General features: G+C 38.3%; 1 protein-coding gene across 1 annotated transcript; it reads right to left on the bottom strand.

The window, feature by feature from the left end:
• Nucleotides 1–649: 649 nt before the first annotated feature.
• On the bottom strand, nt 650–20,764 carry TMEM207 (transmembrane protein 207). The gene is made up of 5 exons (XM_003792754.1): nt 20,690–20,764; nt 18,323–18,360; nt 12,015–12,059; nt 11,019–11,161; nt 650–786 (listed from the first exon to the last, which is right to left on the bottom strand). The coding sequence occupies exons 1-5, from the start codon at nt 20,762–20,764 to the stop codon at nt 650–652; spliced, it is 438 nt and encodes a 145-aa protein (XP_003792802.1).
• Between the last annotated feature and the right edge of the window lie 1,672 nt (nt 20,765–22,436).

The following is a 22,436-nucleotide window of genomic DNA, read 5'->3' as shown; positions in this document are numbered from 1 at the left end:
TATTGGCCATACTCACACTCCATGTCTTAAGCAATCTCCTTCAGCTTCTATCTAACATTTCTCCTTCCTCAGGCTGAGGCATAAAACTTCTTAACCCGAGACTTGTAATCTTTCCTTTTCATTTATCTTTCACTCTTCAACTCCAAACTTTGCTTATTCCTTCTATCTCTCATCAACCTAATTCAAATATTCTTTCTGGTTCTAGGTCTAAACACATCTGAATCTCTGCTTGAACAATTGTTAAATTATAATAATTCGTTTGGACTCCATAGTAGAGAGACATCAGATTAAGATGGAAATATTGAGGCAAAGAATGGCGTGGTATGCTCTGCCATGGAATCTTACATGTGATGGAGACTAGTTCTGGCACCTAATTACTGCCTATCTGGGTACTAATGGAGATACTTTAACTTGATTATGTAGAATAAAATGATACCGCAGCTGTGATACACCCAGAGTTCCCCTGACTCACTGTTTAAACATCTCCATGATCAAAAGCGTTTCCCAACACCCGTCCTTTTGTCTCTTTGTCTTTTTTCAGAATATAATAATAGATCTCTGGGAATTTTCACTAAATGAAATAATTATTCCTAAACTTGATGTTTTGGAATTACTAATGTTTCTGATCATTTAAATTGATGATCCAGATCTAAAATTGACTTGTTTTTATAATTTCTTCATAGGAAGGTGGGGGGTTCAATGTGCCAAAACATGGAACAGGATACAGTTCAGGGTTTGGGGTTTGAAGGCAAATTCCAACAGTTGGACTCACAGCTGCTTCTGTCCCTGGAAAAAGAAAGATGGAGATTTGTAATCTTTCTAGTGAGTATGAAACAGAAGTACATGAACTGCCTGATAAAATCTGACACTTCATGGATCACTAGAGCAACAAAAAATTGTTTATACCCATGAGAAAAAAATGACAGCCATCTTGCTCTCTGCAGTGAAAGTTTAGTCACTATTGTACGAAAACGCGCTTGCATGAACTGATTATGTCATCACTGACTAATCCATCAAGAATAATGTATAATTAGCAACTGAGAGCAGAAGGAATATCTTCTTTGTAGGTCACAAAACAGAATTTCTCTAAATAGTAATGACATTTCAGCTAATGATCCCATCATGAGGAACGCAGTCCCACTAGAAATATTAAGAAGTCACTTATAAACTTCATCATCTTACATTTATGCCTGCAAATTGCAACTGACACAAATAATTAATTATTTCCCTATAATGAATAGTAAAAACATTACAATAAAGGGTGAAAAGTCTGCATTTAAAGTGTGCACACACGATGAAGGGAAAGCATTCTAAAATTTTTTTCAAATGTTTTGAAATAAAGTTCTTGACTTCTAGACTATGCATGGTATAAGGCATTAAATATTCAAATAAGCCCATTTTTCTACAAACTGCTCATGTTACGAGGCCATGAACAGATTCTAATAGCTCATTAGAAAATGTTCTATTAATATTTCCTTAAAAGATTGTTTTTGAGTCATACAAAAAATAGTAATATTTTATAACCATCTGTCTTTTATAGGTTATACATGTAAACATATATATGTACTTGTATGTTGTAAGAAAATGTGCTTGCATGAACTTCTTATGTCATCATGGACTAATCCACCAAGAATAATGTACAATTAGCTACTGAAACCAGAAAGAATGCCTTCTTTTGTAGGTCACAAAACAGAATTTCTCTAAAGACTAATGACATTTCAGCTAATGATCCTGTTGTGAGAAATGCAGTCTCACTAGAAATATTAAAAAGTCACTTTATAAACGTCATCATTTTACATTTATGCCTGCAAAAGACAGGGTCTTACCTGTCTTTCAATGGTTTTTGACTGCTTCTTGCCAATACGATAGTAATAACTATAAATTCACCTTTAAAAAATAGACCCTTGAACTAAATCTGTCCCTTCGAATATTTTTGTGTATTAAATTTTAGGATAAAATCACATCATTCATTGACATATCGTCTGTGGCTGCTTTTGTATAACAAAGGCAGAGGTGAGTAGACCATATGGCTTGCAAAGCCAAAAAATATTTTGATACCATAGAGAAGATTCCAAATACATGCCACAATTATCAAAAGAATTTACAGAGTAATTACACATAAGGCATTAGTTGCATCACTGAAACCCAAGGTTACTCAACTTTCAGTGCATAATGTTAGTTTAGAATTACGAATTTTCAGACATTTATATATTTTTATTTGTCTTATGTCTTTATCTTATTGTTTTCAGGAAAAAAGAATACAAATTCACCTATGTTAAGAGTAGAAATATACTTAACATGTAAGTCTCACCTCCTGGGGTAGCATTTTTCTTAAGTAGTTGTTTAATTAATTGAACCATCTACTCCTAGGCGATTACATAATATTTCTTTATCTCAGTTTTTTCCTATGTGATAAAAGGATAATGTTAGTATTTCTCTAACAAGCAAGACTGAAGGAGTATATAGTGCTCAAAACATGACCTGCCACACAGTAATTACTCATTTAATGTTTACTCTTCTTATTAATATTGTTATTACATTTAGAATTGTACTATGCTAGGAATATGAACGTATTTTCTTTATTTATAATATTTCCTCCAGTATATCCTATTTTAATGATTAGAAAATGATTTAATAATTATCCATATTATAATAGTTATAATACAAATTACTAAATGAAAAATATTGTATAGTTAGAATTTCTTACAGGTTTTAAGTTTAGGCTGATGTCAACTAACTATGTGGGACTTGACATTGGTAAAATATACAACTCACCCCAGTAATTCCCTCCATAGAACGCTTGTACTAAATGCTGGCTGTTTTCTTGTTGAACTGCTTTTGGAGTATCCAGTACAAAGTCAAACCTAACACAGCTATGGAAACAATGAACCAGACTGACTCAAAACATCTCTTATTTGTACTATCTCCAATTTGTTAGTGCTGCTGCCACCATCAACACTGTGCTGCAGGTGATAGGATCTTGACAATCGCTCTCTGTGGTGGGAATGTTTTGTTATCTCCTTTACCAATGTGACCATTGCTCTTAAATCTGTGATGGAAACCACAGGCCATGCTTGTGTTAAAAATAACTAAGCCAAAATGTTCAGAAAGCTCTTAAAAATAAAAAATATATAAATTTAATTTTTTTCAAAGCATATTTACCTATGATATCAAGGGATTTATTGGGGGACAGTAGGAATTATTTTATCTGTTAACAAATTAAGAAGCTGCTCAGTTGAAAATAATGGGAAAAATGTTATAATTTTACTGGAACTTCTGGCTAAGATGTCAGAGTTTATTGTTTAATTTTATAGAATCCGTATACTCACCATTGAGTTTTATAGTGAAAGTTCATATTTCCTACATTATTAAGAATCACTCAAATAGACTAGACAAGCGCTTTCCACTGTTTTCTTTTCTCTTTCTTCTTTATCTCCCCCTTTTTCTCTTATGGGAAAGAGCTGAATTTGAGTCAGAGTATCACTATCTAGCAACTTTGTTCCTTAATCCACATGTGTCTTCATGTCCTCCTCTGTGACGTGTTGAGAATGACAGTGAATCCTTCATATACTTGTGGGGAAGAATGAATGGGGTGAAAGGCATCAAGAGTTAACAAGGTCATGGCTCACAGTGAATGCTTAATGAACATGACCTGCCACACCTCCTTCCATGAAGGTCTGTGAATGAAACACTCCCACTTTTATTACCTACAGTATGTCACAGATATAAAACATGGGCAGATGACATTTCTAAAGGATCCTAGTATAAATATAGAACCCTGGGAGACACAGGGAGAAGGAGCAGAGCGTGGAAAGCCCTGCTTCTTGTTCTCCCCCCTCCAGTTCTCCTTTTCCTTCCAGCTCAGAGCACTTACACTTAATCACTGCTGGACAACTGGTATTTCTATTTTCCCTGAAATAAGAAAAAGGGAAGATTATCTTTGAAATTGCAGAATGTGTGTGAGATTGTACAGTTAAGGGCAGTGTTACCCGGCAATTAGCCCCAAATAGAATCTAAGCCAAGAAGATGTCCCCAGGAAGGCTGTCTCCTCAGGCCGTCCTTTATGCTGTCTCCTCAAGAAACACCTGGGCATTGTTAAGGAACCTTGTCAGGGCTGAGGGGACCCACCTTCAATCCACAAAGGCATATGGATGTGATAAAGGCAAAGGGACCCTAATGTTACAGTAATTTATTATTTTTTATTATAAACATGGACAATGGTTGGTGGAGGCCCTTCTCTTAAGCTTTCAGTTTCTCTAGTCTAACACACATTAGTTTGTTTTTCTGCCTCAGTCCTCACTTGTCATTCTCTTGCCACCCAAAACCCAAACTTCTTTCCCTTTCTTATCTTTGAATGTCTTACTTCACCATTAATATGGGCTTCACCATCTTATTTTTAACAAAACCTTACTTTTGTTCTTATTTTTAGGGAATTAAAATGAAAATAACATTTAGTTTTTAATAAACTTTAAAATTCCTTTGACATTACCTACATTTCAAATGCAAATTAAAAAATCAAAACAACCTAAGAAACAAAATCCTTTCCCTTTATTTTCTCTCTTAAATCATTTTTAATTTCTACGTATTTCACCCTGTCATAGTTACAGTCCTTGATTTGAAAAAGTAGAGAGCAATGCTAACAAATAATAGAGATTCAGGAGATAGATCATTAAATAAGAATATTAACAATTTTTCTTTTTTTCTACTCTTTACTAAAAATTTGCACACATTTCTTTAAATGAAATAGTTTTCTATGACACGCTGTGTGTTCTCATTTTTCCTTTTGATATTTGGAGGAGAAGGGGGAAATGTGTTACAAATCTTCTGTGTGAAGTGAGAAAACATTGACCAAAAAAAATCATTTTTACCTTTAACACAAGTGCTAAAAAAATGATAATGGTAGAATTCCTAGTTTCTCATGGTTGTTGTTCTAAGAAACTGCATCGTGGATGATCTCATTCAAGAATTATAGGGCAGAGAATGGACACTATTGGGGGTTGTAGCAGGAATGGGAAGGGAGAACCATAGCCATTCATCAAGGGAGTTCAGAAAGAATAATAAGGAAAAAATAAGATGAGGCAACTCTGGAGCTGAGTCCAGGAAAAGGAGGTAGGCCTGAAGCTAAGTAAATAAATAGAATGACTTTAAGTTCTATATAAGATACATACACTTAAATTTAACCCTTCATTTGCACCAGAATGTTCATTGCTGCTCAATTCACAATCACCAAGATGTAGACGCCATACAAGTGCCCATCAGCCATGAATGGATTAACAAACTGTGGCATATGTCCACCATGGAGTACTATTCAGCCGTAAAATGATGGAGACTTTACATCTTTTGTAGTTACCTGGATGGAGTTGAAGAACATTCTTAGTAAAGTGTATCAAGAATGGAAAAAAAAGTATCCGATGTACTCATTCCTGATATAAAACCAGTATGTTAACAACTACACACCCAGGAGAAAGAAAACCACAAGAAACCCCCTCCAATGAGGGAGAGAGGGCAGAAGCAAGAGGGGAGAGAGGAGGAGGGAGGGTGACGGGCGGGTTCTCACCTGCTGTGCACAATGTGAGGGTGTCCAGCTCCCCTGCTGGGGGAAGGGCTCAACTACAACTTGAACTTCACCTTAGAAATGAAAACAATCTAATGAAACATTTGTATCCTCATATTAACCTGAAAATAAAACCAAACCAACCAAACAAACAAACAAAAAAATGAGTCCTTATAATATCTACAAGTTTTTTCTGTTCTTGGTCCTTTTCTTGCTCCTCATCTTCCTCCTTCTCTCCTTTCTTGACTTTCTTCTTTTCTCCCTCCTTCTCTTCTTTCCCTGATAACACTTTCTTCTTCTCCTGGCTTCTGGCTCCCCAATGGAAAATGCATTAGTTTGCTAGGGCTGTCATAAAATGTGCCACAGACTGGCTGGCTAAAACAACATAAATTTATTGTCTCACATTTCTATAGCGAAATGTCCAAGATCCAGGTGTCTGCAGGCTTGGCTCCACATGAGGCCTCACCCTTGGCTTCAGATGGCCTCTTTTCCCTGTGTGGTCATGAAGCCTTCTCTCTGCCTGTCTGTGTACAACCTCCTCTTCTTCTAAGGATACTGGCCATGCTGGATAAAGTCTCCCCCAATTACTTCATTGTGACTTGATTAGCTGTATAAAGGCCTTAACTTTAAATATAGTCATATTTTGATATAGTAAGGAATAGGACTTGGATATAGGAATTTGGGTGGGACACAAGTCAGCCTATAATAAGGGGTATCAGAGGGACCTTCATTTCTGGAGTGTAAAGGGCACCACCATAACATGTTATGGACATAGAAGTTCATAGTTACACAAAGTAGGTGTCAGAGTCCCTTTCATTGATGCAACAACTCCAGAGGGGTCCTTGAATCCAGGATCGACCATTCAGGGGCATATATCCTATGAGGGGTAAGAAAACCAGCTATCTGGGCACAGAATCAGTAGAGTACCCTGAAAGGTCATGATCATTGGCCCCAGGCCTGGGGATTTGTCAATATGCCAGATTTTCCCCAGTAGGACATCTCATCAGAAATTGAGATTGGCAATGCTTTCATTAAACATCTTTGATTTATTCATTTATTTATCAGATTAATATGAGGGTACAAATGATTAGGTTACATTGTTTGCATTTGTTAGGTAAAGTCCAAGTTGTAGTTGAGGCCTTCACCCAGGGGGTATGCTGTATACCCTTACATTATGCCCATTAGGTGAGAACTTACCTCTCCCTCCTCCCTTCTGCCTTTTCTCCCCTCTCTCCTCCCTCCTCCAGTTGAATTTAATTGTATTTTTGCTCTCACATTCAGGTGTAGTTGTTTATATATTGGTTTCAAATTAGTACTGAGTGCATTTGATACTTGCTCTTCCATTCTTGTGATAACTTTACTATGAAGAATGTTCTTCAACTCCATCTAGGCAAATGCAAAAGATGCAAAATCTCCAACTTTTATGGCCATATAGTATTCCATGCTATACATATACCACAGTTTATTAATCTATTCATGAGTTGAAGGGAACTTGGACTAATTTCGCAACATGGCAATTGTCAATTTTTCTCATGTCTTGGAAGAATCCACACTGTTAACATGTCCATTCTACCCAAAGTGATCTATAGATTTAATGCAATCCCATCAAAATACGAATGCATTGAAGAACCTGAAAAAATAGCACTTCATTTCAAATGGAACCAGAAAAAAAACCTCAAATAGCCAAGGCAATTCTAAGAGATAAAAACAAATCTGGAGGCATCACGTTACCAGACTTCAGGTTATACTGGAAATCTACAATGATTGAAACAGCGTGGTATTGGCACAAAAATGGAGATATAGATCTATGGAATAGAAAAGACAACCTACAGCTGGACCCAGCCACATATCGCTACCTGATCTTTGATAAACCAAACAAAAGCATACACTAGGGAGGAGAATCCCTATTTATTAAATGGTGCTAGGAGAACACGTTAGCCAATGCAGAAGACTGAAGCTGGATCTGCACATCTAGCCACTTATAAAAATTGACTTTCACTGGAGAAAATATTTAAATTTAAGACACAAAATGGTCAAAGTTTTAAAATAAAGGATGGCAAAAACTCTTTAACAACAATGACCTGAAAAAAAGATTTTATGTGGAAGACCCTCTTGGCAATTGCAGCAACACCAAAAAGAAGGGAATGGGTCATGATCAAACTAAAAAGCTTCTGAACAGCTAAGTGTGCAACAACAAGAGCATCCAGACAATCCTAAGAGTGGAAGAAGATATTAGCCTGCCATGAATCGGACAAACGGTTGATGACATGTTTTATAAAATCCTAAGCCAAGCATTTTCTTTTTTCTCTTTAATATATCTAATCAAGATACTTGGCATGTGACATTATCAGTAATCACAATTGGTAAAAAATTCCCATTTTATATGTTTAAACATTAGAATAGTGGAGTCAATGCCAGATTCTTATATTCAGCCGAAATATTTCTCTTGGCTTTTCTCAGTGGAGGGCAGCTTCTGAGGGACCAAGAGTGAAACCTCTGGCCCCCAGGTCAGAGGAACAGAGCTATTTTAACTAATATATTCAACAAATAGTGATAATAAAGTGAAATGAGTCTTGAAAGAGTAAAAGATGAAGTTCTGGGAAGAAGCCCAGGTTAACATATCAAATATAGCCTGTCCATTAAAATGTTTTAAGTGACCCATTTCTTATATTCCATATTCAGAGGAGGGGTATACTGTCTTCCCCTTTGTGTTCAAAGGGCCACAGGGAGTCCAGAAACCCTATTTCATATTCTAATATGTCACCAGTGTCATTCAAGAAACTTCTCATTTTTCTTTCCCTTTCTTGAACATATACTGTGAGGAATACTCAGAAAAACAGTCCCATTACCTTCGCGTGAGCACGTGAATCCCTCAGCAGCTGGACTCAACCTCAGGCTGTGAGCATGTGCTTTGTGGGGGCTGCGGAAGGAGATGATGTGGGTTTGACACTTAACCTTCCCTCGTAGCCACAAAAGTCAGTGGTTCTCTAACTTCCATTTTGCAGAGCAGCTCTTCCTCTTAGGAATGTGATGTAGGAAGAATCACTTGTTTGGAGAAGAGACGGTATAAGCAAGATCCAGCAGGGAAAGTAAATTCAGTGTGCGTCCAGGTTTCAAAATGCCTTAAAATACTGACTGTCTGGAATTTTTTTCCATGAATTGCTACTTAGAAAGTCACTAGAGTCTGCATCACTCTCTTATTTGCTCCCTGGCATTTTGTTTCGAAGAGGAGAAACAGGAATGCCAAAAACCCCACCACTTTGGGAACAGCAATCACATCAAAGATTGTATAAATGACTATTCACCAATGGTACAGCTCCCCTGAGTATCCCTGGGACGGGATAGCACCTGAGCAGTGGGCAGGATAACCTAACACTCAACCCGATATAGACACGAGGAAAGATAGATGGGAAAAGGCCACTGGGCCTGTGGCCTCCAAGATGGGAATCAACAGGAAACGCTATGTAACCCAAGTCAAGAACGAAGGGAGTTTATGTGCTTCTTAAGCAAATTAAGATCCTGAATTTATACCAGTGGTTTGGTGGAAAGGATAGAATGAAGATGGATTGGAAGAAGATTCTGGAGTGCAAGACTTAACATTGAGAAGCCACTCTAGTAAATGTCCATATTCAAAATATGAGGCTGGACTAGTTTTCAGGGATGAGAGGGCTGGGCACTTAGCTCAAGTTTTCACTGGATCCCTACGTGGAATTCTAGAGTGTTTGAAGTCTATTCATTGACTTGAAGCAAACATCTTTATATATATATTTCCCCAGCAGGGTCAAAGAACTAGATAACATCCTCTAAGAGAAGTAACAGCCACTTTCCCAAGTTGATTTTTAGGAATTGGAGGCAATGTCTGAATAGACTTGAACTAAACATTGATGGGTGAAATCAATTTGGGGCCATACTTAGAAAAGAAAAATCTTCCAAAGTTGTTTTTACTTTCTGTTCATAGTGATTTCATAACAATATAGAGGATGTGATTCTAATGCCCCCCCCCCACTTATTGCTCTGACCTGCAGATTATTGAAATAGTGTATCTGCCTTGACCCCTTTTCTTCCACTTGTTCAGGCAAGTTCAAGAGCACGTAAATAAGCTGCTGCAGGAAATGCCAAGACATAGATAAATGAGGATATAGCTGTTGGCACATAAACTGCTTAAAAAGTTACAACAGTATGCTAATTAGCCTTTAATATACTTAAAGTGAAAAACAGAATTCTTTAAGATTCAAGAAAGCTTAGCAAATGGTACTCGTCAAAGTGAGAAAAGGGCTGAAACCAGGCTGCACTTTTCCTCTTTAAAAACTCAAGTTCAGTTAGCAGAAGGATATTTGCATTTGTTTATTAAATACCTCTAGTTAAACAAAGGAGACTAGACCAAGGCCACCATGTTGTCACCTATCACTACTGTGTTTTGTTAGAAAATCAACGACCTTACTTCCATCTGTACTCTGTGGAAAGTGCCTTTGATTTTTAAGAGAAAGAACTATTGTCATTGGAAACATTAATTATCTTTCCCAAAATAACCATTTCCCAAATTTATAATGTGTCATTCTTGCTATGTAATGAACTTTGAAGAAAAAAAGTGGGGAATTACCACTAAATCTTAGGGCACTAACATTTTAATTTATTTTCACCCCACTTTTTACCTAGCTATTAGTTTTTCCCAGGGCACGCCTTACTCTGTCTATTGAAAATCTCGTGCTATCCTAAGTTTCCGAAGGGCAATTGTTAATTTCTACTGAGCACTTTTAGGCCACCGTAGTGTGTAAGACTGTACCTTTAAGTCCAGGCTCATAAGAAGAAATAGCTATGACCTCTAAGAATTCAGTAAATGATCATTTTTTTCCCACTTGCATCTAAGGCTGTCACTTCCTCCATTCCTCGCCTCCTTATGCAAACTAGAAAATGACGGGGCGTGGAGGGCATGATTTGGGCAGCCGGTTGGAAAGCAGCCAAGCCAGGTCCACCGGCGCGTCTGGAGTGAAAGGGCGTGAAGACTCAGGGTCTCCTGCTCCGTTCTGGCCAATCTAGATAGTGTGGTTCCATCTTACTTTTGATGAGTTAAATAAGACAAAGGAAGTTTATCAAATGAGAGTATAAATGGAAATAGGACAGACTGACATCAAAAGCTCGGAGGGGCTTTCCTGAACCTTAACCCCACCCTCCCTCGGAGTGTCCAGCCTCGCCTGCGCCTGTTCTTCAGCTTGTTGGCTGAGCCAGATATTTAGTTTCTGTCCCCGCCCTCAACTGTGAGTCAATGCTCCAAGATACCTTTTCTTTCTTCTGGAATCCCCCATTTTTCCTGAAGCTTCCTCCCTCATCTCTCTCCGCCTTTGAGTCTCCAGCAAGCCACGTTTTGGTCTAAGTTCACAAATCCGCTTTTCAGAGAATGGTTTTTTAGCTCACCACAAAACCACAAAGCTTCAAAGAGAAATCTAGAAGTGTGCAGAGGACTCACCATAAATGGGGTCCGCGTCTGCAACAGCAAAAACGGCCACGGTGCGTCTCCGGGAGTCACCCCGGGCCGGCTTCAGACAGCACTGCAGGCAGAAGAGCGCGAGTCCGCAGAGCAGGGCGGCCGAGCAAACCAGCAGGAGGGGCCTACGGCCAAGAGCACAGCCAGAAGGGTGAGGCAGAGCGTCAGGGAAGCTCCGAGCTTCTGTTACCCTCCGCAAAGGTGGCAAGGCCTCAGCGCAAGGCAGCCCTAATTCCTCAAGCGAGTCCCTCCTGCTCCCACCGCCACTGCTCCGACATTCCCACCCAAGCTCCAACACCCTCTTCCTTTCGGAGCGCTGATCTAGTCTAGACGGTCATAAGCATTTTCTCCTTGGAAATTGGAGGGTAATTCTGAAAATTTGTGCCTTGGTTCCTTAATTTTTCATCCATTGTTTTTTTCATTTAACCATCCATCCATTCATTTCATTGGTAGTTAAGCAACCGAACATATTTTAGGTACTGGGGTTAGAGACTCAAAGGTAGACCAGGCAGGGACTCTGCCTTTGAGGTGCTAACCATCTAACTGAGAGAAGGGATGCTTTGTAAAATACGAATCTCAAGATTTACAAGATTATAGTAACTGCCTTAAAATTTCTGGAAGACTACCTCATCAAACAGGTAGCAGTCTTATTTTGAATGGCTTTTAAGGCCAGAACTAAAGTCAGTGCAGGAGTCATTCAGGGAGATTTCATGAGAAAGAACAAGCATTTTACCATGAAAAAAATTTCAACTCCAGAATAAACTCTTACTCTTCAAAATAGTGAGTTCTCTGTCACAACTGGTGTTTAAGTAAACACTGGCCAATGACCTAAAAGCAGTGTTTCTATAGATAATTGATTTGCATAAAGCCTAAACTTGTCTTAAGCCATATGATTTCTTGTTCTACCTCCAATTATGTAGGAAAAATGTGTGTCTATACCACCCAACATCTTATAAAACAAATCGAAGATATCCTTACCAGATATACCAACCATTAGGGTGTTGACCTTTATAATTTACACACCTAGTGATAAGGGAAGATCAGTTAGTGTTGGAGCTCTAGATGGACAAAAGCCTATTTCTTCGGACTATGAAATTTATACGGACCACACATGTGTTCCCAGAATAATCATCTACTTATTATCATCCCAACTCTCCTCCCACAATTATGCAGATGTTTAGCCTAGGCTCAGTGAGGATACAGATAAATGTGATGCTATAAGACGTGTACACAGATAATTGCACTAAAGTAGGCTTGGTTCTAGAGTTGCAAATACTCATGTGTATTGAGAAGGCAGTGTGACTAACTCTTCAGGACAACCTGCTGTAGGTATTAGGTATTAGACAGATAATCAATGTATCCATCCTTTACTCTATAGACCTAAAGTTCTTGAAAATCCAAATTCTCTAGAGAAAGTTTATAATATCTGTAAAGCTTTAATATCTTGATAGAGAATGGCAGTCATTGGTGAGGAAAAAAGTCAGGTCAGTAGGAAAGTGAATGAATATGGCCCCAAGTACCATTTACCGAGGAGTTAGAAGTTGATCCCTTCAGTCAGGAGGGTCCAATAATTTATTATCTAGGTGCAACTCAATCATTCCTGAGATAACTTTTAAAAGGCTACACATAAATGAAGTGCATTGTGTGATTTTGACTCTGCAGGTGTAGAGAAACATGTTATTCATGACGGAGTCCCTCACTGGGCCAGACATGATGGCCTGAATGTTTGTTTGCTGATGGACCTTTTGAATACCTCAATATGTGGCTCCTGTCAAGATATTCTGAACCTCACAGTGGAAACTTGCCCATCACTGTCCAATATGCTTCTGAGATAGAGCTATACTTATGCCTTCTTTGGCCGTTGTTAAAAAAAACCTCAGTCCTTTTCAACTTGAAAGCATTCATAAATGCCAGCATATGTATTGCTTCCAGCATCCTCCAGGAGGCAGTGTTTCATGCTGTCATCATACTAGTCAGAAATGGCTTTTTACCATACATGAAGTGTCATCTTAAAATTTTTACCCCAAACATTTAAAAAAAATCCCCCAGAATATGGATTATTTCATCCCCTTCTATATATATAAATTTTCTGCTTCAGTTTTTTTGTTTTTTGTTTGCTTGTTTTTGAACACGTACAAGGTTTACTAAAGTTCACAGATGCAAATGCCTAGGGGAAAATGGCAACTGAGTTATGACTTTAACAAGCGTTTTAAGACAAGTGACCATCAATAAAAATTTAAAAAATAATTAATGGCACAGACTGACAAAGGAACACTAGTCATCAAAGAGAATGTAGACTTATGTCAATAACTAAGAGTCTCATTGAGTAAAATAGTAGAAAGTACTCAGTCCTACTTTGTAAATACTCTTTTACACAAATACAATCATTTAACCAAAATAACTACTAGTTAAATATAAATATATGCCAAACTACTAACAGTGCTTACTTCTAATAAAGACATATTATAAAGTACATCATCATTTTAATATTTTTATATTGTTTAAATTGTTATGATGTGCATGAATACTTTGTAGTGAGAAAAAACTAACATATTATATGCAAAATATAAAAATACTAAAAATATAATATTCCACTCAGAGATGGATCTAGGAAAATCCATGTCCTGGCCCAATTAAAGGGCAGACAGTTTTTGCTTTTGATTCTTGACATCTAACTTTCTGTCTGGGAACTTCTCCTGTTTCTCTTTATTTCCATGTTAAAATAACCCATATTCTTATCATTAAAGTCAGTTCTAAATGTTAACTACCTCTCTTCATTTTTAATTCTAATTTTTGAGCCACCAATAGTTTTCCAGTGCCAACCCAGACTGACTTGACTCCACTCTCTCATTCTGGTTCTGTGCACCCTCTGGTGGAGGTTCTGATCAGCAGTACAAAGTGACCAGGAAGCAGTTCCCATGCGATTTCCGAAGTGCTTGCACCTTTGGAACTGTTGATTTCACCCTTAAGATTTTATTCATTGTACAATTTAGACCCCAGGTGGAGAAATTGGACAGGTCTCTGGTTGGGGAACTTAACCTGTAGGTCTTCTGAGTTCACATGCTTTCCTTCCTCTCCAACAATTATTTCCAAACTTTCTTAAATATGTTCTTTAACAGAGATACTTTGAGTTCTCAAAAAAAAAAAAAAAAAAAAAAAAAGCAACAGTATTCTAATTACTCAAATCGTATATGGAAGATAGATCATCGGTATAGGAAAAGTTATAATTTTGACAATGATGTTACTACTTAGGGATTGGTCTAATTGAGAATTGAGAGCTAACTGTAATGTTCAAGGAAGACATTTGGAATAATAATAATTCTCTGGAAGTACTTATTGAAGAAGACAATTTCTGTCCCTACCAGAGGGCTACTATCTCCTTTTTACCTGGTTGCTGTAGAGTGATGCCTGCTCTGTTGATCTTTATCATTGTTCTCAGTGCTGATAATCTGTGGGTCTAACATTAGTGCTTAAATCATTAATTTAATAAATTGAAGAAGAAATCCACAGACTAGCCCCATAGACTTTGCTGTTATAATAACCTCGTGTGTCCTAGACCAGGCACTCAGCTAAACCAGTGGGGAACTTCCTGTGAAATAAATCACACTCAAACTGGCAAGCATCCGGTAGGATAAGAATATTGTAATCCTCCTTTTAAAATTGAGAAAACTCAGTCAGAGAGAGGTTAAGTAAGTTGTCCAAGAAAACACAGTTTGAAGTGGCAGAGGCAAATTTAAATGATTTGGCTGTAGAGTCCATGTCTCTTAGCCCCGTGCAAAACTACAAACGGGACTAGCAGAAGCCAGCTCTAGCCTCAGAGTGCTGTTGGAACATTGCCCGAACGATCGCAATAGCCTGTGTGCCAAAATGCTTTAACAACAAACACACAAATGAAATTTAGAAACGAGAGCATGGAGAATATCAGACAAATGGAATAGGCCAAGAGTGAGGTCAGGTGGTAAACAAATGTAGTAAATCTCATATATAAAATCAGAACTGACTCCAGATCTGGCGTAAGCTTTCTAGCATTTAGCAGGATGAGAGAGAGAGAAAGAGAATAGGTTATATAGCCTCTCTAAAGTTAAAAACAAAGAACGTTACTCATCAGATGTATGACAATTCCTGGTATAGAAACCAGAGAAAAATTCAAATTATGAGGCCTCATAAAGAGAAAGCTGTTAACAGTAGGAGCAACGCTTTCCATAACGTCTCAGAATGAATGCAGTAAAAGATTTCATGGATTTGTTTCTTTTATAAAATCATTACTCAACATAGGCCAAAGTGCAATTCAGCTACAATAATTTGAGGGAGGAATGAGTCTCAAATCATACTAGACAGACTCTGTTGGTAAATTCTTCAGTATCTAGAAGAATGAGTTGATTACATATCCCTCAGTTATTTGAATCTGTCTCTCAATTTGCATGGAAAACATTTAACTTCACCAACCCAAGTAATATGCATTAGGGAGTCTATTAATGTAATTAATTTATAGAATCCTTTATATGTATAATCATATTTATGTTTTATAAATAAATGTATTTATATATATACATGCACATCAGTGTACTTGGTTATTTATGGAGACAGGAGTGGACAGGTGTAATCTTTTATGTTTTATTTTATACCAAAATCTATCTACAATATTCAGACTTTCTAGAAAGACAACAAAGCAATGAATTTTTCATACTAAAAATGCCACTATAAAAATGAGTTGGTTAGTTCAGAAAACATGGTCTAGGCAGGGGTCCACAAACTTTTTAAACAGGGGGCCAGTTCACTGTCCCTCCGACTGTTGGCAGGCCGGACTGAGGGCCCCTGGGATGAGTCAGCTGCTAAGCAGGACAGGCAGCAGTGGCAAAAACACCTGGCGGGCTGGATAAATGTCCTAGGTGGGCTGCATGTGGCCCGTGGGCCGTAGTTTGAGGACACCTGGTCTAGTGTTTAAAAACAAATTTAAACAAGAACAATAGATCAATTATTTAAAAAAATAGAGAATATATGCAAATTATTTTGACAATTTCTTAGTACCCAAAAGTTGATAAATAAAAATATTTTTGTTTGCGGCTAATCAGGGACTCCCCCACCTCAGTCTCCACCGAGGCAATTCATTTTTCAGGTGTTTCTTTTCTATAACCTTCTTATAACCTCAAATTCAAGTCCCTCTTTTTCTGTGTCTGTTTTGCATGTGAGCTTTGGGCAAGTTGCTGTCCTCTTATCTCTGTCATTTCTTTTTTTTTCTTTTCTTTTCTTTTTTTTTTGCAGTTTTTGGCCAGGGCTGGGTCTGAACCCTGCCACCTCCCTGCCACAGGCACCACCCTTATCTTTGTCATTTCTAAAAGATGCTTGGGGGAGACCACCTCTTGGATCTACTGTGTTTTTGTTACTCTCTTGTGGCAGTTCCGGTAAAGAGGAATATGCCCTTTGGCTGGGTAGCACATTTCCGTAGAGGGTAATACCTCAGATCAAAGAAGTGATTCTAAACTGAAAATTTTTTGAAGGAACATAGATAAAAAGGATTTTGTTTGAGGAGGGGCTTTTTATTTTCTCAGAAAATAGCATGGCTTTCATTGGAGACTCATGCCAGGAACGCTGTCCTATGGTAGCAAACGATTCCAGATACCGCGTCCAGAGTCTTTAACACGTTTACTTAGGTTGTACTGCTTTTGTACATCCCAGTCACTCTCTTGCCTTCTCTGTCTTTATTTCTGCTAATTTGCATGTTATTTGTGGTGGTTTCTTGTTTTTACTCCAAGAAGCAATGGTTTCAAAGAACGATGAACATTATGGACATTTAGATGCAAAATGCTGCAGCTGCAAAAGGTTCCAGGTAAGTGCCGTTTGCATTTCTGCTATTAATTTACTCTCTCTAGGTCTCAGTTTCTTCACTGGACAAGATCAGTAGCCTTGGTGGCTCTAAAGTCAGCATAAAAAGTTCCTGAATATCGTATTTTCCAGTCATGTTGATTAGAGGGATTCAGTATTTAAGATCATTCCAATTATGCATTTCCTGATTCTATTATTTTGAATCAGATGCAGAAACTGGGGAGGCAAGATAAGAACATGCCAGCCGTTCAGAATCAGGTAACAATACGAACAATAACAATTCTGTTCTGTCACAAACAGCGTAACATAGCCAAATAATCAGGTCCCAAATTAAGGTAATAAAATGGCAATGGGAGCCACACTAGAGCTGGAAGAACCGCCCACATTTAAGAAGTAGATTGTCTAACATAAGATGCTTCACCAGAAAGAGGTGAATGATTCCAGGGCCAGGAAAACACCCCACCTTAAGTGATCTCTTACTCTAGGGCCAGTGACCAGAGACCTGGCTTGTAAGGCGGCAGGCAATGATAACTGAAAGCAGCCAGCGGGCAGTGGGGGCTGCAACCTGGGGAAACCATCTCGACAGAGGTCCTCTCTGACCTGGGCACTGACTCACAGGGCATTAGGGTCACCACTGATAGTCAGCAGCATTACTGATAAGCATCTATCCCCATCTCCCATTAAGCCTATAGGACAAAAAGTGAGGAAACTGAGCCAATTATTCACACAACCATATCACAAGTACTTTGAAATATACACACAATCGGGCTGGTGCACTGGCTCATGCCTGTAATCCTAGGACCTTGGGAGGCTGAGGTGGATAGAATGACTGAGCAAGAGAGAGAGACCCTGTCTCTACTAAAAACAGAAAAACTAGCCAGGTGTGGTGACAGGTGTCTGTAGTCCCAGCTATTCAGAAGCTGAGGCAATAGAATCTTACTGAGTCCAGGAGTCTGAGGTTGCTGTGAGCTGTGATGCCACAGCTCTCTACCTAGTATGAAAGTGAGACTCTGTCTCAAAAAACAAACACACACACATACATACACACACAGGACACAGGTTACAATTTCAATTAGTGTGCTTATATCTGAAACTGATTTATCCAGAAAATTGTCATCACCACAGACTTGGAGTTTGAACACAGCCATAGATAATGTCGTGACTCTTTCAGGAACTTAAAGTGCCCTTGAAACATGGAGAGAAGAGAATTCAGTGAGTGAAAACCCTTAGAATCCTACTAGACCTCTGGTTTATTTAACAAAGCAGGTCATAATAAAAATTATCTTTCTTGTTTTTAGAAAAATTAAGCTATCTGCATTTAAAATTGATTTCCCTTTCTTCTTATGTGATTATAATGGTTATTTGAAACTCATATGAAGATTCTCAAATGACTTGAGTCTTTTTTATTATTTAAACTTTCAAAATGCTAAATAAAAACATGGAGTTGTCAGCTATTTACTTACATTTCTTTTTCTTCACATGGTGTGTCCGAGAGCACCGACTGAAACACAAGTTTAGAACAATAAAATCTAACCATCTCCTCAGTCTAATCCTTTCATATAAACAGTGCCTAGAGACAATGTGGGTTTATATCATTTTGTTTGCCTTTTTAATTAAAAGCTCCATAGCAGAGTTATTGTTTGTGCACAGAATTTTAATTGGAAAAAAAATCTCTGGGTAGATTCTGAAGCTCAGCAGTGAGAAGCTGTACCTTGTGAACCCGATCCCTATCCTGTAAAACACTGCAGATGGATAGGACAAATCTTTTTTGTTTTTCTACAGGAAGATTTTGCTTACTCCAAAGACCGTTGTGTACCTTGAGTTTTTTGTTTTTATATTTTAGCTAGAGGAAGCAAGTTCCTTATTTACAAATATTATTTTCAGGGGAAGAATACAAATTCCAAGCATGCACCTGGAAATAAAAGTCAACCAATTAGTTTTAATGAGTGTTAAATATATTCATGATGGGTAGACTTATCCTGCTCTAAGGCTAAGGACCATTTAAGTGATATGGCACTCTCTTTCAGATTTCTAATGGGGTTCACAATAAAAAAGCAGATAAAAAGATCTGCTCTTTTATAAAAAAAGAGGGAAAAGTCCCAGATCGTAAGCATTCTAACACAGTTAGCTTAGTTCTCTGTGTAGAGCCTCATCGGTTATAACATCTTATATCCACAATCACAAGGAAACACCATACTCCTTTCTACATGGTTGTTTGTTTGTGTATTGTTTGTTTGCTTTACCTCTTTTTTTTTTTTTTTTTTTTGAGACAGAGTCTCAAGCTGTCCCCCTGGGTAGAGTGCCATGGCATTACAGCTCACAGCAACCTCCAACTCCTGGGCTCAAGCGAGTCTCCTGCCTCTGCCTCCCAAGTAGCTGGGACCACAGGTGCCCGCCACAACGCCCGGCTATTTTTTGGTTGCAGCCGTCATTGTTGTTTGGCGGGTCCGGGCTGGGGATTCGAACCCGCCACCTTAGGTGTACGTGGCTGGCACCTTAGCCGGTTGAGCTATAGGTGCCGAGCCTTGCTTTACCTCTTGAACTGTAACTGCTTCTTTGTACAATGAGAACATCTTTAAATGCCATTGATAGTAAGTATATACCTCTAAAAACTGGGTCTCTTGAAGTATTTATTTATAGTATGCAAATAAAAGTATGAGTAAGGAGTTACAGAATGTAAAATGACAGACTCGGGACTTGTGTGTGAGATACATCTTCTCCCTGCTTAATCCCAAATGCGTCTTCTTCAGCACCTTGTGTTTACTCCAACGGGTTTATCTGGGCAAAGAGATTTGTGGAGTTGCAGATGGAGCCACGAATTGGCCATCCGAGAGCACGGTAATGAACAATTTATAAGCACAGAAAATAAGGTGCATTCTTTCTTGGTAGAGGGCTACATATAGATTTGCATACTAACTGAGAGGAAAATGAACATTCAAACTTGGTCCATAAAGAAAGTTTATATGTGGGTCCGTCAAATCACTGGGGATCCCCCTTCACAGAATAAAGGCAGAATGTCACTTTCCAGTCCCTTCCCAGTCTTCTCTGCCTGTTGTCCCCTAGCAGGAGTCTGAAGTGTTAAATTATTACCACCTCACTGCCAGTGGATTAGCTGTCAGACTTCTGGGTTATTATGAACTGGCAAGTAAAGTCTTAATATACTTCAGATCTAAATCTTGCAGATACATTGCATTCAAGTAACACAGACACAGAGTTGCAGGTATTAGTCAGAAAGGGATGTGGGAGTAGAGGAACTAAAATAAATCCCAGAATGGTTCTGTCTATATCAGACAGCATCGAAAAACTGTCATGTATCAAGTATGGTAGCCGGCAACAGTAAACATGTTTTAAATGGACACAGCCATAGCATCTTACTGGATAGCAACAGTATTTGGGGATCTTCCTTAAACAGTTATAATATCTCAAAGCCAGAGAAACACTAAATTTTTATCACATTATTTCAATAACAATGGAACAAAATAAAGGGAAATAGGGTGGTGCCTGTGGCTCAAAAGGGTAGGGCACCAGCCCCATATGCCTGAGGTGGTGGGTTCAAACCCAGCCCCGGCCAAAAAAAAAAAAAAAAAAAAAAAGAATATTTAAAAAAAATAAATAAAAATAAATAAAGGGAAATAGGACTGTTGTGCTGGCACTTTGCTTTCTGTGTCTCTGACCTCTGAGTATAGTGTAAGTCATGAGGTGCTGGGAACACTTTCTTAAATGAGGTCATTTAAGTGTAGAAATAGTTAAGTTGACCAAAGAACAAATCTATAGCACATGAAATCCTCTGAGTACCTCTGAAAATCTTTTCCAGAAAGAGAGATGGTTACCTGGAATAGAGGCAAACACAAGGTTCCTGTTGTTGAGATGACAGTCGTGACACTCAAAGGTCTGGATCTGGACATCCTTAAAGGAAGATCTGCTCAGAGATAGGAGTTTGGTAACTGTGTTTATTTCCCTCTTTCTCAGAACTTTTTAGCTTCTGCACAAATTATGCTTCCCACTAGGGCGTGCATTAATGATGGCTCCTTGTGACTAGTGAAGTGCGTGCCAGGGGCAGGAATGCTGGGTGCATGCTCACAGGTACTCCAAGCCAAGGAATTTAAGTTTAAGGTCAGAACCTTGGTACTGTTTGTCAAGGCCCTTAAAAGTACAGGCTATAAATGCTGACCTGAAAAGCCAGCTGGCTGCTTAAATAACGTTGAACATCCAAGTGCGTGCATCTTCCCACGTCAGGGTTTTTAATACTATCTCATATTTGGGACATTTCTACAGTAAGTTTTCTTCCCTTTGTTTTTCCCCCTTTACACATCATTTTCAGTTCCAAGACTGGCCTAAAGCTTCCCCTGTCCCATAGTGATGACTCTTTTCTTTGAAATAGGGTATATTTGATGTTCATTTTAACAAAACAACGGCAACAAAACTACTGACCAAAAAAAAAAAAAGTGTAAAAATATCTAGGGAAATTCTGAGAAAAAAAAAACAAAGAAGCTGCACTAAACTATTGTATATGAAGGCATCTTACACTGTGGTGCTAAACAGATATTGGTACTGACATATATGAACCATAGGATAAGTGTAACAGAATAGGGATTTCAGAAATAGACTCAAATAAACATAGAGATTGGTTCTAACTTCCACTTTAAACCAGTGGGGAAAAGATGGAGATCACTCATGGAATGATTCTGTGGAAAGACGACATGAGCAGATTTTATTTTTCAAAATAAGATAAGCTACCAGCCAAAAAGAATATGAAAACATCCTCAGCAGCACTAATCATCAGGAAAATGCAAATTAAAATCATAATGAGAAAAAAAAAAAAAGAAAGAAAAAACAGTGAAATTCCACCTTACCCCTACCAGAGGGGCCATTGTTAAAAAGTCTGAAACAATAGATGTTGGCAGATGTGGTGAAAAAGGAACACACGTACCCTGTTGGGGTAAGTGTAAACTATACCACCTCTGTGGAAAACAGTAGCTCAAGGAACTAAAAGTAGACCTGCCATCAGATCCAGCAGTCTCACTGTTAAGTATCTACCCAAAGCACTACAAATCATTTTACAAAAAGATGCTTGCACCCAAATGTTTATCAAAGTCCAAGTCATAGTTACAAAGCTGTAGAAGTAAACTTAGTGCCCATCAGCTGAGGCCTGGACAAAGAAATGTTATGTGTACATACTGTGGAGTACTACTCAGCCATGAAAAGGAATGAAATGATGTATTTTGCATTGGCATGGAAGGAACTGGAGAACATTACCCTAAGAGAAGTGTTTCAGGAATAGAAAAACAAATACCACATTTTCCTACTTATAAGTGGGAGATAAACGATGGCTCTACATAGTCATACAGTGGTACAGTGAACATTGAAAACTCAGAAGAGACTTAGGTGGCAGGGACTGATGGACAAAAATCTACATGGTGGGCCCAATATATACTAATCTGGTGATGGGGACACTGAAAGTCCTGATTTCAGAATTACACAATTCATCCATGTAACAAAAACACTTTGTCCCCTAAATCTATTGAAATAAAAATATTATAAATAACAGACTAATAATAAAGTGCAAAAAATGGCTTT

Source organism: Otolemur garnettii, unplaced genomic scaffold, assembly GCF_000181295.1.
Source record: "Otolemur garnettii isolate 467f Iridium unplaced genomic scaffold, OtoGar3 scaffold00060, whole genome shotgun sequence".
Taxonomy (NCBI): Eukaryota; Metazoa; Chordata; class Mammalia; order Primates; family Galagidae; genus Otolemur; species Otolemur garnettii.
The sequence above is the reverse complement of the archived record's forward strand: the minus strand, read 5'-3'. Positions and strand labels throughout refer to the sequence as shown.

Excerpts from the sequence above, each read along its gene's own strand:
- TMEM207 (XM_003792754.1), bottom strand. The coding sequence starts at position 20,764 with ATGTCCAGATCCAGACCTTTGAGTGTCACGACTGTCATCTCAACAACA. Across the intron at positions 18,361-20,689 it reads TGTGTTTGCCTCTATTCCAG|TCGGTGCTCTCGGACACACC; the intron begins GTAACCATCTCT and ends CTTGTGTTTCAG. Across the intron at positions 12,060-18,322 it reads CCATGTGAAGAAAAAGAAAT|GTGTGTAAATTATAAAGGTC; the intron begins GTAAGTAAATAG and ends CCTTATCACTAG.